General features: G+C 39.2%; 1 protein-coding gene across 4 annotated transcripts in view; it reads left to right on the forward strand.

The window, feature by feature from the left end:
* The window catches only part of Dock4 (dedicator of cytokinesis 4), a 430242-nt gene that overhangs the window by 178735 nt on the left and 236380 nt on the right, over positions 1-15127 (forward strand). For all 4 annotated transcript variants that reach the window (XM_052738384.1, XM_052738382.1, XM_052738383.1 and 1 more), the window contains exons 2-4: positions 8865-8948; positions 11505-11545; positions 13649-13704. In XM_052738384.1, the coding sequence (XP_052594344.1) occupies positions 8865-8948; positions 11505-11545; positions 13649-13704 (181 nt within the window). The remainder of the gene's footprint in view (positions 1-8864; positions 8949-11504; positions 11546-13648; positions 13705-15127) is intronic.

Genomic DNA, 15127 nt, shown 5'->3' on the forward strand with positions numbered 1-15127 from the left:
ATGGTTCCTCTCTTCCTCCTTTGGCATGCTGTGCAGCTCCTCAGCACAGAAGGTGGAGTAATGCTGGCAACTCAGGGTTCCATGTCGTCAGATGGAATATTAATGTGGTTTATGTAATATGCAATGTCATATCCATGCTGCCCTCCTGAGAAGTCAGCATTGGGAATGGGAGTCACAGTTCCAATGGGGGAGAAAACTGTCTATGGAGGCAAATCGGAAAAGTGAGTGCCTACTTGTGTGATGGGGATCATGGCTGCTCTCGATGAGGTAGGTCTGTATATTAGGCAAGGGAGCACAAGGAGGAGCGAGACTGTGCGCTCTGCATTTGAGTCAGGTCTGTGTGCAGGGTAAGGCTACAGTTACACAGACACTTAAGTGCTCCTGAGGCAGGATCAAAAGATGGGGGAACTTGGCAGGGAAAGGATCCCAGTTCTGACTGAAACCTCTCACCATCCAGAAGCAAGAGTCCCAGCATAGCCGATGCATTTGCTATCAAGATCACTGACAGAATTAGTATTCTTTGTATATACAAATACGTTAAAACAGCAATTCGTTCCTTTCCTAGAGACATTACCTGAACATCTTAAACAAAGCTGCTTATGACAAAAAAAGAAAGCCTACTTTCCAGACTTCATCAGTTACAACCTTGTCTGATGCCCCTCTGGAGCTACCCAGCACTAAGGCAGTTCCTTACAACTCCACCAAAATTCTATATATGGTTATTGTAAATATTGTAAATAAAAATAAAACAACAAGCTGCACTCTCCCTTAAGGAGCTAGTACTCGAAAGGAGCACTGAATCTTTCTTTTTCTCGTAGTGATCATGTTGAAGCTGTATTAAAATATCTTTAGTAAAATCACCAATCCTGCTTTACAAAATGGCCAGTCCTGGCATTCTTTTCATCAGTGGTAAGAATCTGTTTGGGCCTGAGGTGAGGCCCATCAAACTCCAGGAGAACTCCTTGGGGTGATTAATGACAGGTGGGGAGCTGTGCCTCTCTGCTTGTGCCTCCAGAAAGCTGGCACTCTCTGCTGGATGCATTGTTCCTTTGAGTGTATCTAGTATTTGAGGACAGAAACCAGAAAAAGGGGGACATGAAAGCATATAATGGTTCTTTTTTTTCCCCCTTCATTGTAGCAAAAACGAACCAAAAACTTAAAATGAAGCCAAGGAAGTGGATCGATTCTGTATTTCAAGGAATTCTTCTATATAATATTCACTAAATATTCACCATCTAACCTTGGAGAAAGACAGCAGTTTCTTGCTTGCTTGACTTTCTCCCTCTCTTTCTTTTTTTTTTTTTTTAATGTGCATTTGCCAATACTTGGTATTGGGCTTAATACACTTAATGGGAAAATGATATCTTATTTACTAATAAAAGTTTCACATGAACGATGTGAAAAACAATTATCATTTTCTGTAACGTCCATCTGCTTTTGTGTCGTGAAGGCTTTCTTGTCCACTAGACAAATAATACACTGTTGCCATGGAATGAATGTGGAAAGCCCAATGCTTGGACGTGTCTCTATCTTAGAGTTAGGAAAATGTCTTTTTTTATGACTTACTTATTTATGTATACAGTGTTCTGCCAGCACGTATGCCTGCACACCAGAAGAGGGCACCAGATCTCATTACAGATGTTTGTGAGCCACCGTGTGGTTGCTGGGAATTGAACTCAGGACCTCTGGAAGAGCAGCCAGTGCTCTTAACCTCTGAGCCATCTCTCCAGCCCAGGAAAATGTCTTTTAACTCATTATTTTCCAAAGCACACTCCTGAGACAAGGTTTGTTTTTTGTGGTTGTTGTTGTTTTTTACCTTTCAGTCTATTTTACCTTTCAACTGGCTAAAATCAGCATCTAAACATAACTTGCTGATAATTATTCCCAAGAATCTAAAATACCAAGAAAGAAAGTTTTTTATTAGCCTCTGTTAAGTAGAAGCCTTATTTTGGCATTTGGATTCAGATCCAGTTTCCAAATTTCTAGCTAACAATTCTAGTGGGGGAAAAAAACCCACAACATATATTTCCAGGCTCCCAAGTCGAGTTCTCCTGAGTCTGCTGGACTCTCGGGGCATCTCTCTGATGATAGACGAGCAGGTGGCAGCGTGAAGAAGCAGTGGTGGCACTGAGGACCCCGTGGTTCCTAAGTAGTGGAGTGAAGGCCAGGTCTCCTGCTCTCTGTTTAAAACCTTGCCCCTTTCTAGTGTGTTAGGATGCTTTTAGATGATCATTTAAACGCTCTTCTAAGATGCCCTGCATGGCTGGCCATGGGCCCAAACCATAACTTTTTTTTTTTTTTTGATCATTTTGAGTTGTTTCTAAAAGTACCAATTGATAGCTACAGAAATTAAAGTTTCTGTTGTGACCTTAACTTGTTCTGGAGCTACGCAGGAGACTGCCCTTGCATCTGTAGCATGAAAACCATGGTAAATGTGCTAGAACCCTGTGGGGAACACAGAGAATTAATTTCTTACCACATGACAGTGTCAGCACATTTGATAACTGTTACTTCAGGACCCTCTTTTCCTGTTTCTAATTCTTTTTCTCCAGTCTCTGAAATCAAAGCAGAATGAACACTTAAGCTGAACCTTCTGTGTTATTTATCACAAGGGATTCTTAGGGTTCACCCTGTGGAAGAAGAAAGGAAGCAAGCAGCCTGTGCTGAGAGAGATGAACTGCTGTGCTGACCCAGTGACAGTCTACCACCTGAGCTTGGATGGCCCTTCAGAGTTGCGACATTATAGTACCAAGATCTGTCATTGGCAGGGAGCTGCTGTAGCTAGGACACCTAACTTGAGGGAAGCATCTACCTTCACCTGAGGCTGTCCTAGAAGGGGCTGGCAGCCAGTTACCACGTGCCTCAGTACCCTGCCACAAGAAACTTCCAGGCCTTGTCAGATCTTCCTAGTGGTCATCACAGTGCCCAGAGCCATACTTTCCATTGTCTAGTTTTCTGAGCCTGGCAACACAAACAGGACAGACTGAAATTCGTGGTAGAATTAGCCTCATAACAGCCTGAAGATCACGAGATTCTTGTGAGATGTCAGAAATAAGCATTGTTTAGTCCATTTCTGTTGTTTCAAGGTCACTGAACTTGGAATAGAGTTGTATGAAACATCTCCAAAGGTTGACCTTGGATATTGGGGCATGAGAAGGGGATCGTATTTGACAATATATGCATGTCTGTATTTCTCAGGCCTCCCTGCAAGATGTGCAGATCCCAGTGAATCCCAGTGGTATATAAAGAAGGTAGCTGCAAACATGGGCCAGGCCTGAGGATGAAAGTTAGAACACAGCATTTACCCATTGTTCCTGCATTCATTTAAGCATCAAAAGTGTCCACAACATAACGCTCCACCTCTTTGTACATTGCCTGTGATTATCTTCCCACCTCTGTAGACCATGTACTGCCATGGTCACGCTGTCACACTGACAGCCAGCTAGCTGTACGTCCCTTCAAGTTAGTAATGACATCTGTTTTAGTTTCAGGCTGTTGGCCGAGATAAAACACTGACCAAAAGCACTCGAGGGGAGAAAGGTTTTTTTTGTTTTGTTTTTTTTCATCTTACACATCCAGGTTACAGTCTATCCCTGAGGGAAGTCAGGGCAGAAACTCACAACAGGATCCTAGAGTTAAGGATTGATGTGTGCTTGTTCTCAGGCTCATAGTTGGCTAGCTTTCTTACACAGCCCAGAACCACTGGCCGAGGATTGTGCCACCCACCCAGGACTGACCCTTCCTGGATCAATTAATAATCAAGATAATCCCCCACAGACAGGCCCACCGACTACTCTGGCATCGGCAGTTCCTCTCAGATCACTCTAGGCAGTGTTAAGTGGACAATTCAGGCCAGTCAGGACAGCTGTGCTTCTAATTTCATCTTGGAGAGGAAAAAAATAGAATAAAGTGGAAGAACAATTCTGCCCTGCCCTTTCACAGGAGAGGTGCCAATACACAGCTCCACTGACTCCCATTCTATTGTCTAGCAAGTCCTGCCCCAGAAACTTAGAGAAACTATTTGATGAGACTACTACTCAGCTCCGCACAGGTTTCCTCCAGGGAATTCATGGACGTGCAGAGGAGGTGACACCTCTTCCTTTTTTTCCACAGTTCTCCATTCACAGTAAGGAAGGAAGGAATTAGGGTCCTCTTCATGCTTTTCTCCCTTTCTTCCATTTCCCTACCCCTGCTTCTCTCTAAGTTCCTCAAGAATTCTACCCCTGTCTCCCCTTTGGGCTGCCACCTTAGGATCCCCATACGAGATAAGAAACCTAAAGGCAGATAAATTCACGACAACAGAGGCAGACGTTCAGTGAGGGAAAAGGCCAGTGTTCGGTGTGCTCTGCGGAGTCCTAATGTCTATAGATCCTCCAAGCCAGCGCCTGCTTCACCCCGTCTGCTGGCTGGCACTGCAGTGCTTCTGAGCCCGCATTGAAGATTTTACAGAGATCTCGTTTAAAGTTGGTTATTTAATTTTGAGGGCACATGTAGTTGGAATTTTCTTTGAGCTGCCAACCAGCTCCCAAATAAAGACACAGAGACTTATCTGCTCAGCTGTAGCTTAGGCTTGTCTCACTGGTTCTTTTAATTTAATCTGTTTCTCTTCATCTACATTTTGTCTTGGGGCTTTTTTCCTTACTTTCCCTCTGTATGTCCTACACTCCTTCTTCTGCATCTGTATGTCTGGCCCCTGCCATCTCCTAGTGTCTCTTTTCCTTTCTTCCCTCTAGGCTAAATTCCTCCTCCTTCTCCTTACTCTCCCTGCCCGGAAATCCTGCCTATACCTCTTCCCTCGCTATTGGCCGGTCAGCTTTTTATTGGCAGGCCAGGTAAAACAGGAACACATCTTGACATAATTAAACAGATACAACACATCTTTACATAGTTAAACAAATATTCCACAGCAGGCATGTGTCTGTTTTGTTGAGAAACAACAAAGCATGAGTTTCATTTTGGTACTAAATCGAATGTGAAATTCATCAGAACCTGAGACTAGGAGCACCTTGTTCTGTGTTGCAAGTAGTCAGTTCCTAAGTGAACTTTCAGACCACAACTTGTTGAGTTGCAGATCTTTTGACCAGGAAGATGAAGCCAGAATCCTGTCTTAGATGAGATCCTTTCTTTGTGTCGCCAGGGACAAAGCATTTTCATTATGCTTTCCTGCTCCATGTTCTGTTCATCTCACACTGTCAGCTTGTAAATGGCAAGGACCAGCATTTGTGGGGCTCGAATTGAATTGTGGCACCTGGAGTCATTGTAAATACTACTCTGACAGTGCTGGTGAATAATGTGCTATCATCTGCAATTTGCAGCTACATGGTTGACTTACAGAACTTTTGAATAGTATGTTTTGAGTTTGGGTTTTTAAAAGTCCTAGAACTCTGAGATTGAATTTCTCTGCACCCATCTTAAAAGCTTCAAATATTTTTTGTTCTTTATGTAAGCACATGGTGTCGTTGAACCTGAACATAAGTCCCTATTGCACAGCACTATTTAACTTTTCTTTTCCTCTGACTTAGAAAATATTTAGTAGTTGTATTTGAGAATATTTCTTACAGATATTTAGATCTTAATAAAATGCTAGTCTGCACTGACCTAATGTCATTATGTAAAGGAAACACAGTGTTTGTGACAATATGATGATGGTTGAGACATTTTTGTCAGGACACTGACATTACATGTTTGGTGCTTTGGCCTTTCATATATATTTTAAGGACATGGATATAAATGAGGTTTATGCACATATTTATTATTCTAAAGAATTAATTACCTTATTTCATTATTTTACTCTAAAAGAAAGCTTAAGGATTTTTATGTTTGGATATTCTAAATGAGGAAAATAAATGTCATCCATACAGTGAATCTCAAACTGTATTCTCAGTGCTGGAACAGTAGTTCTGAACCTTTGAATTTCTAGCTCCCCAAGCTCTTTGTGAATTATTCTGTAGCTGTTAAGTTCATAAGAAGATAAACAAATAAGTGAAATCAAGGGGCCAATGCATTGTATCATCATGTTTAGTAAATTTCAACGTGATTGGGGAGAAAATGGCCTCTAAGAAGCATACAATGAGTATAGTTTTATATAAAGACGTAGCTACTGTACAATACCTGCTGACAAAGTTACTTTTCAACTACAGACTTGTTTCTTTCAACAACACTTGGAGAAAGTTCGTGCAGATTAGTTGAAAGTTTTTTGCCAAAGCAAAATTTAAAAATACATGTTTTAGGACTATCCTATGGAAATGCAAGCAGAGCCTTCATCAATGGGTATTTCCTTTGGAGCTTTGCTAGTTTGTAATAGAGTATGCGCTACTGATAACAAATTCTTTCGGCATTCTCTTTCATAATCTGAAGCCTAAGTGAAAACATTGATTAGTGTTCAGCAATTGTGTATTCAGAAATTGAAAGTGACTTGCCATTTCATAATGCAAGGTCAATGCCATGGCTCGAGCTATCTCCTGAAAGTGTTCTTCTTCAATATTACTATACTTGACTACTTACTGATTAGCTGCTATGGCAGGTGTCTCTGAAGTTGTGTGAGTCCATGAGAAGCATCTCTCAGTGGTTTCATTCTTCCTTCAGTCCATGGATTCCATCTGTTTATTCATACTCCATTTATGGCTGAGACATCCATGTAGTCAGTGTGCTCTAGGAACTCCGATGAAGGAATTGACACCATGTTGTTCCAATGAGAGAGAAAGCCCGTCAGGTGAAGATTTAACTGCCTTGTAGTTTCCAGGGAACTGTGATGGGGCAGGGGGCGATTCATTCCTATAGATTATATAAAAAGTGAGGTAATGTAGTTACAACCCAGAAAACCAGTTTAAATAGCTTCTTTGAGAGAATGAATTTTCACAGGTAACAGAAGTTGATTCTTGGAAATTTGAGTACTTTTAAAATATGAACAATGAAGCCGGGCGGTGGTGGCGCACGCCTTTAATCCCAGCAGAGGATTAAAGGAGGCAGAGGCAAGCAGATGGATCTCTGTGAGTTCGAGGCCAGCCTGGTCTACAAAGCGAGTTCCAGGAAAGGCTCCAAAGCTACACAGAGAAACCCTGTCTCGAAAAAACGAATAAATAAATAAATAAATAAATAAATAAATAAATAAATAATCAACAATGGAACAACATGACTGTTTCAGAGCAAAACATTTTATAGTAATGGTCATGATCTCTTTCTTGCTAAGCTCAGCCTGTTTGAACTGAGAAACAATTAGGAGCTCAACCCAACACAACCTCATATTCATGCAGCTTTTCAGAATGCATTGTCTGAATACTTAAAAACATAAATGATGAGAATGACTTGTCCTGGTGCTATCGTATATGCAAGGTGGGATGTGAGGATGCAAGTCACAGAGGGCTACCCTGAGGAATATGGTTAACCTAGTAAGGACAGAAAGTCTAACCAGGTACAGGTTTGTTTAGGAGTTCTCTACGAATTAATCTACTGTTTATTCAGTGGTCAGTCTCATAAAAAGTATCTGTAAGTTATATGAAGTCATCTTTCAAGGTACATGAACTCTCAATTTTCAAAAGCAAATATTTTCTTGAACATTAGCATGAGTCCATATGGTATTTATTGTTATAGTTAGAAAATGACATCATAAACTAGTGTTTGTCTACAGTTATGAAATGTTCTAAATTTGTCCCCATGTTGTTATTTTCATCTTTCTTGTGGCACTTTGGGTTGTGTTTTCTGTCCTGTATTTTGATTTCTAGTGTTGATTTTGTTTTGAGATCACAAAAGGGCTTGAGACATCTCTAAAAGCCCATTAACTTATTGGTGTGTTTTGATTTTTTTTTTTGACAGATTCATGTGTTTCTTCTAGCTTTTCAAAGATACTCCCCAAAGTAACAGAAACTTGGTTTGGTGATTAAAGCTATATCTGAACCTCATTACCTGAAACAAAATTAAAAATCAGATTAAAATTTTCACCTTTTAAAAATCTTTTTAACCTGACATAAATTGCAAGTTGGCTTCAGAGTGTGTGGTTTTTCATGTGTGGGGAGTGGGTGAGTGGGTGAGGGGTGATGACCTTTTCTGTGTGTGTTTTGATTTATTTCCTTTCTTTCTACATCTCTGAGATTCATCCTCACTATCATTCCTAGAGAAGCCCGGATGACTATCTAGATGTACATCTTTCTGTAGGGGGTGCATCCTAGTCTGCCTTACTCTGCACAGTGTTTCTGAAACCAGCTTATCTAAAGAATCAATTAATGTTGAGAGTGCTAAGGTGTATGGGGATTATGGCTGAATGTTTAGCCCTAAAGATGGCTTGCTGAGTCATTGTGAAATAAAATGTCAACATTGACTTCACTGCAAGAGAGACTGCTGGTATGCCATGAACTTTGCGTGGTTCTAGGGATGAGAATGAGCACATGGACACAAGCCCTTCTCTTTTGAAGTTTACTGTCTCAGGGAAAGAATCTAACAGCGTAAAATCCAGGCAAACCAATCTTAGTACTGAGTACGAGATGTGTTCTTCATTTATTAGTAATGTCTGTTTATTAATTACCACAGCCAGGCACCTGGAGGGCTGGAGTAGACCCAGTGGGGCTTGATGTGCACAGTCCCTCAAGGACCGATAAGCAATATCATTGCCTTTATTTGTTGCTGGCAGTAGTCTTGGTATTTTATATACTACCTGTGGAGTATTCCACCTAGTTTCCAAGTATATTCATAGTGTTTATTTGACCAAGACATTGGCAAAATATGTGAGCTTAATGATTTTCTTTTAAAATATATAAAAGGAAAATGACAGCAGGCTCACATTCATTTTCCTATGCAATACTGTTTAATTGCAGCAGTATAGCTGCCTCTAATTAACATAATTGCCTTATTTTCTATATCATTTCTTACAGTTATTGCCAGTTTTCGCGGCACCATCCCATTTGGCTTGTCATTGGAAATTGGAGATACTGTTCAGATCCTGGAGAAGTGTGATGGTGAGTGGCCTCGGACTTACGGCTTGAAGTTGGATGAAGAGCTTCTTGTCTCACAACTCTGCATGACACTTCAAAATGTGTCTGTTCATTTCAGAACCTTTCCCCACAGTCACAGCAAACTATTTTTGACAAAACTTATTCCTTACATGTTTCATGTGCGCTGATGGGAAAGGAATTCAGTATTATTCTTAAGTTGGTTGTACTTTTTCCTAATTTATTGTCCCCTTTTAATCCTTCCATGAGATGTAGAAAGCACTGGAACATGCTGTCGGTAGGAGTTCATGTCTAACTCTCAGCCTCGAAGGTTTTCCTGTACCCCGGTGCACCTCAGGCTAAGACTCAGAAGATGGGGCACTTGAAGTTGAGGAGCACGAAACGCAGGCGAGCTGGCCAGCTCCACACTAGCCTTGTAGTCTCTCTCTTCTCCAAATACAGGATAAGAGTATCAATGAATTTGAAATGTTAGTAGACTACATTGTATGAGTCTGTGCGTTATTATTAGTTTGTAGCAGGTAGCAGGTAACTCACTAAAAATACCTGATCTGTTCTTAGATGTCTCCATTCTTGTTCTAGGATCTACCCTGGAAGTGTAGTCCCTGAAAGGATCTCAGATAAACTGACTACATTTCTTGTTAACAAAATGACTAGATTTTAGAATGTCATGAATACATAAAAGAATACCCTTTTCCTTCCTAGGGGATTTATTATATGATTATGTTCTATCTCACAAAGTTTCATCAGGCATTAAATTGTGTTTAGACAAATGAAACTACTACATTTGGCTAGAATCTGGCTTTAAATGCTATTGATAAGTATTTATTCTGTCCACAGTAATAGAAAAATCCAAAAATATAATAAGGTTTCCTGTGTCATTTCTGAATGCATTCTGTCTGTTTCTCCTTAGTATATAAATACAAAATGCTTCTTAAATTGGTACGTAGAAACAGGGTGTGTATTTAATGGGATGTAGTAATCAAACCTTTTTCCTTATAATAAAATTATGCAAAGACCTTTCTGGCATTTCTGAAATAGTCAAGGTTTTTGATTCTGTTAGAATCATTGTACAAATCAGTACACATCTTGGATCTGTTCTTATGAGACATTAATAAACTCTGTGATGTAGACATTCTGACTTCAAGATCAGGCTTCCTTGCTTGAACTGCTGTTAAGACATTAGACATAATTCTTTTTTTAAATTGTATATCTTTCTAAGAAAACATTGTGAGGAACCAAAACAAATGTAATATACAACTCAAACATTTTCTTTCAAAAATTCAACTAGCACCGGGTGGCGGTGGCGCACGCCTTTAATCTCAGCACTCGTGAGGCAGAGGCAGGCGGATCACTGTGAGTTTGAGGCCAGCCTGGGCTACACAGTGAGTTCCAGGAAAGGACAAAGCTACACAGAGAAACCCTGTCTCGAAAAACAAAAACAAAAAAACCCAAAACAAAACAAAAAAAATTCAACTAGCCAAAAAAAGTTAAATTAGATAGAACATTTCTACATAGCAAATAATTTCCTATCAATAAGAAAAATAGCATCTGCACTTATAAAAAAAATACTACGTTGTTTAAACTGACAAAAAAGAGATGCCCCCTTCAAGAATAGTACTATAAGACTGTTTCTAGGTTATTCAGAACTTAAGCACAATAGACACTGTGGCAAGTTACATTGATCAAATGTTACAGTGATGTAAGTATATAAGCTCTTTTGGGTAATGACTCTTAGGACATGGGGCTGATAAAATATGTATACACATCTGTTATATCATTGCTGGCCAGGCACTATTATAGGTGGTGGGCTTATGTGTGTATGCACACATCTGTTATATCACTGCTGGCCAGGCACTATTATAGGTGGTGGGCTTATGTGTGTATGCACACATCTGTTACATCACTGTTGGCCAGGCACTATTATAGGTGGTGGGCTTATGTGTGTATGCACACATCTGTTATATCACCGCTGGCCAGGCACTGTTACTTGGGAATCAAACCTGAGGCAGAATTTAGAGTGGCCTTAAATCTTTTTTTTTTTTCTGGCCTTAAATCTTGTGTGACTCTTGCATTTCCCTTAGACATGGTGTGGTCCTTAATAAAATAGGGAGAAGTGATACTCTGAGAGGTAAAGTGATGTCCCCCAAATTAAAGAGTAGGCTGGGCTTGGTGACACAAACCTGGAGGCTGAGAGTGGAAGAGTCTGAGTTCAAGACCATCTTAGGCTGCATAGACCCTATTGCAAAAAATAAAACAACAACAAGAACTAGCTAGTCAAAAATAGCAGTCAGTTTCTTTATCTAAGTCTAGTGCTTTGATCCAAGCCTTTATTTCCATTTATCCAAATTTCTGGTACAATTTTAGTAAAGCAGTGTATTAATAAAATGCTTAAACTTGGGGTCAGTTGATCTGTTACCTAACCTAATCCTAGAACCACTGTATTTATGCATAGCATAGTCATATGAAGATTAAAATTCTAACATGAAAGAACATATCATTTATTACCTTTAAATATTATCATGGTTTATGTATTAAAATGTAATAATGATTATTTCTCCACAGGCTGGTACAGAGGATTTGCCTTAAAAAACCCAAATATCAAGGTAAAAACTACTATTTCTAACTGTAATTATAGGATTTTTTTTTATTGAAGATGACCATTAAAATTATTTGGCTATACAATTGAAATTAAAGTTGGGCTCTTAATCAGGCTCCAAAAATGATAATACAGATTTCCATAATTTTGGGAATTCCTTTGAACTGGGATTAAAGTTAAGGTAAGATCCTGAAGTCATAATTCTCTATAGCCCTCAAAAATTATACCGGCAAGTGCTTAAGCTCATTAGATATAAACAAAATCTTTTTGAAGTGTTAGTTTCCCAGATAGGCAAATTAAAATACAGGCAGGAGAAATATATTCCAAAAGAAACATTGAATGGTAATATTTAATCTTTAAACTTCCCGTGGTATTGTTTGTAATTCTCTGGTGGGGAAAGAACAAGCATGTTTTAGTGTCTTATTAAGGGTTCCTTGGGTGATAGGGCCTGAACCAGGAACACAGTACTTGTAAGTGCTCATCTTGTTATTCTAGGAAGTTCCTTAGAGTCATTATCTTAGGTGTAGTGTGACTTTCATTTGGATAGTTTGTGACTTTTTATAGTAATTTTTACTATATGCTCTATTCTAATCATCTATAGCTTTTGAATGTTTCCATAGTCTCCTACTTCATTTACTTTATTGGTGTGTGTGTGCACATGCCCACATACAAGGCACATAGGTGGTTCTCCCCTTACCATGCTCTTCCCAGGGATCGAACTCAGGTTGCCAGGCATCACAGCAAATGCCCATCTTGTGGTGCCTCTAGTACATTCATATACATCATTCATATTTTTGGTTTAACTTGAGCTTTGTTAAAATTGTGGATGAGAAATCGTATCATTTCTCATTTTCAAAATACAATCTAAATTCCGTCGCCTGTCTCTTTGCTTAAACATAGCTTCTGCAAGAACATCCAACTGTGTTTAATTACTTCATTTCATTATTTTAGATTAGTCCCGAGGAAAGCCTAAGGGATAAATGAGCATGTAAATTTAATTTCTTGATACTTTAGCCCTCATTTAAAGTTTTTTTTTTTTATTTTTGGACATCTGCAGGGCACATGCAAATATAGCTTTGATATTTAATTATTCATCTAGCACACAAAATTTTATTATGATTTCTCTGTCACTTCTGTCCCATGTCATAAATTTTGATTTTAACTTTTCTTTTTTAAGGTTGTTTTATTCGTTAATTCTGTCATGTTGAAATAAATACAAATCTTATAAAAAATAGTTTCAAAACAATGTCTTCCTATTCATTGCTGTAGAATATGTATAAAATTGAGCTCAACATTGAGCCATCTAGCCAGCCAAAATTTTGTTTGGTTGTTTGGTTTTTTGGTAATACAAGGAATTAAACCCATGGCCTCATGTGAAGCAGGCAAGTGTCCTCTCACAGAGCTCTGTTGTAAGCTAAAATTATTCATTGTAACGTAATTCTCAGCCTGGTCTAATGTTGCATGTCTGTGATCCCAGCACATGGGAGGCTAAGGCAGAAAGATTTCTGAGTTTGAGGACAGCTTGGACGACATAGTGAGAGTTCCTTGTTGGTTGGCCTATAGTGACAGACCATGTCTCATAAACCAATTGCCAAATAATAACATCATAGGTATTTTTTTTCTTTTTTTTTTAAACCACAGTTTTTATATAGAAATATTGAATGCTTTTTACTTTCTATTTATGAAGAACATACTTGTTTAGCTGGGCAAAGTGGCAACCCATAGCCGCCAGTCAGCGTTGAGGAAGCCCAGCTGGAGGATTGCCACAGGTTTAAGGCCAGCCTGGTCTATGGGATAAATTCCAGTTTAGACAAGGCTACACTGCAAGAATCTGTTGCAAAAAATAAGTAACTGAAAGAAAAAGAATGTATTTACTGAGTGAGATTTGATTTTTTTTTCAATTATATTTAGAAAACCTCTAAATGTGTGAAGTTGGAATAGGTATTAGAAAACAACGGTTTGTGCCACATTGCCTTTTAGCCCGTAGAGTGTGCTGGTGTTTTGCTGTTCTTCATATCGTCATGGTTGTTAACTGTTTCAGACATAGCTGCTTGTGAACAACTGACCTTAAGAGACAGCTAGACCGTAACCTTCATGTTTTCTCTTCCAGGGTATATTTCCTTCCAGCTATGTTCACTTGAAAAATGCCTGTGTAAAGAACAAAGGGTAAGGAACGCACTGTATTCATAGTTGGAAGGTTTCCCACAGCTGCTGACTACCTTGGAAATGAAAGCCTCAGTAATTGTATTGCAAAATGAACTACAGAAGATCAAACCACGGTCTCTGTTGTTTGGTAGGAGATACTAAGGCAGCAGATAGAGATACTTAAAGAACCCATTTCTGAGTGCTGAGCCGCAGGGGCATCCTGGGTTATTGCCATTTCTCATTGTCCCTCGATCGTGGAACTTGTTTAACCTTAAACAGAGAAATTGGTTCTTCTTGGTTTCCTGATGTTTAGGGAAACATGCCAGCCAGAGGCCCTAACACGGTGAGCCATGTAGTCTCAATGCCCAGGAACCTCCTTGATTTACCACCAGTTAGAGAAAAGTAAAGCCTGGGCCAGTGGGGTGCTGAGGAAGTAGAGTGCTTGCTGTGGGAACCCGACAACCTGAGTTTGATCCCCGAAAGCCACACAAAGTCGAAGAAGAAAACTGACTCCACAAAATGTCCCCTGACCCCACGTGTGCCACAGCACATGCATGACCTCATATACATCACACACACACACACACACACACACACACACACACACACACACACACACAGTCATACCAGATAAAAAGTTAAAAACAAAGCTGTGCGTGGTGGTTCACCTTTAATCCCAGCACCCAGGAAACAGAGACAGGCAGGTCTCTGTGAGTTTGAGGATAGCCTGGTCTACACAGTGAGCTCCAGACCAGCCAGGGCCACATAGTAAGGCCTTGTCTCAAAAGCATAAGAACAAGAAAAGCAAAGCCGATCTCTTCTCCCATGTGAGTATAATACCATGTCCTGTGTGACTTCATACATTATTCTGATATTTGATCTATGGATTGCATCCACTCACAGATTAGCCCAAATGTGGCCCAACACAAAAAACACAAACTCACTTAAAATCTATGCATTTAAAAGAGAAAAAAAAAACTTTGCATGCTTCTTCAGCGTGTAATTTAAATAACAACTATTATCACAAAACAAATCATCTGATATGCCTGAATGCTATGTTTTATTGGACGGATTTCATTGATCACTGAGGACTTCGTATGTATTTAACAATATTTTCCAGTCCCATTCTCAACTGACTGGAAGCAGGTGTCAGAATAATATCAATCAAATGAGGTCCTACAAGTAGTTAACACAAGTAAATAATTTGTTGTAAGGTGGATTTTTGACACATATATTTGGTGCCAATGTCATAAGGAATCATCTGTGAATTAAGTGTAAATTTTATTTTATTACCAAAATATACAGACTCAGTGATAGAAGATATATATTTATGCAAATAGCAATAAATAGCACCTTTTTCTTTGGACTCTGAAAGCATAGTATAATATATTTAAATTTTAATTTCACCAAAAATTTCTAGAGACGTTATCAAAATAGATGATTT

This window comes from Peromyscus californicus, unplaced genomic scaffold, assembly GCF_007827085.1.
Source record: "Peromyscus californicus insignis strain IS unplaced genomic scaffold, ASM782708v3 Scaffold_15__1_contigs__length_86483966, whole genome shotgun sequence".
NCBI lineage: Eukaryota > Metazoa > Chordata > Mammalia > Rodentia > Cricetidae > Peromyscus > Peromyscus californicus.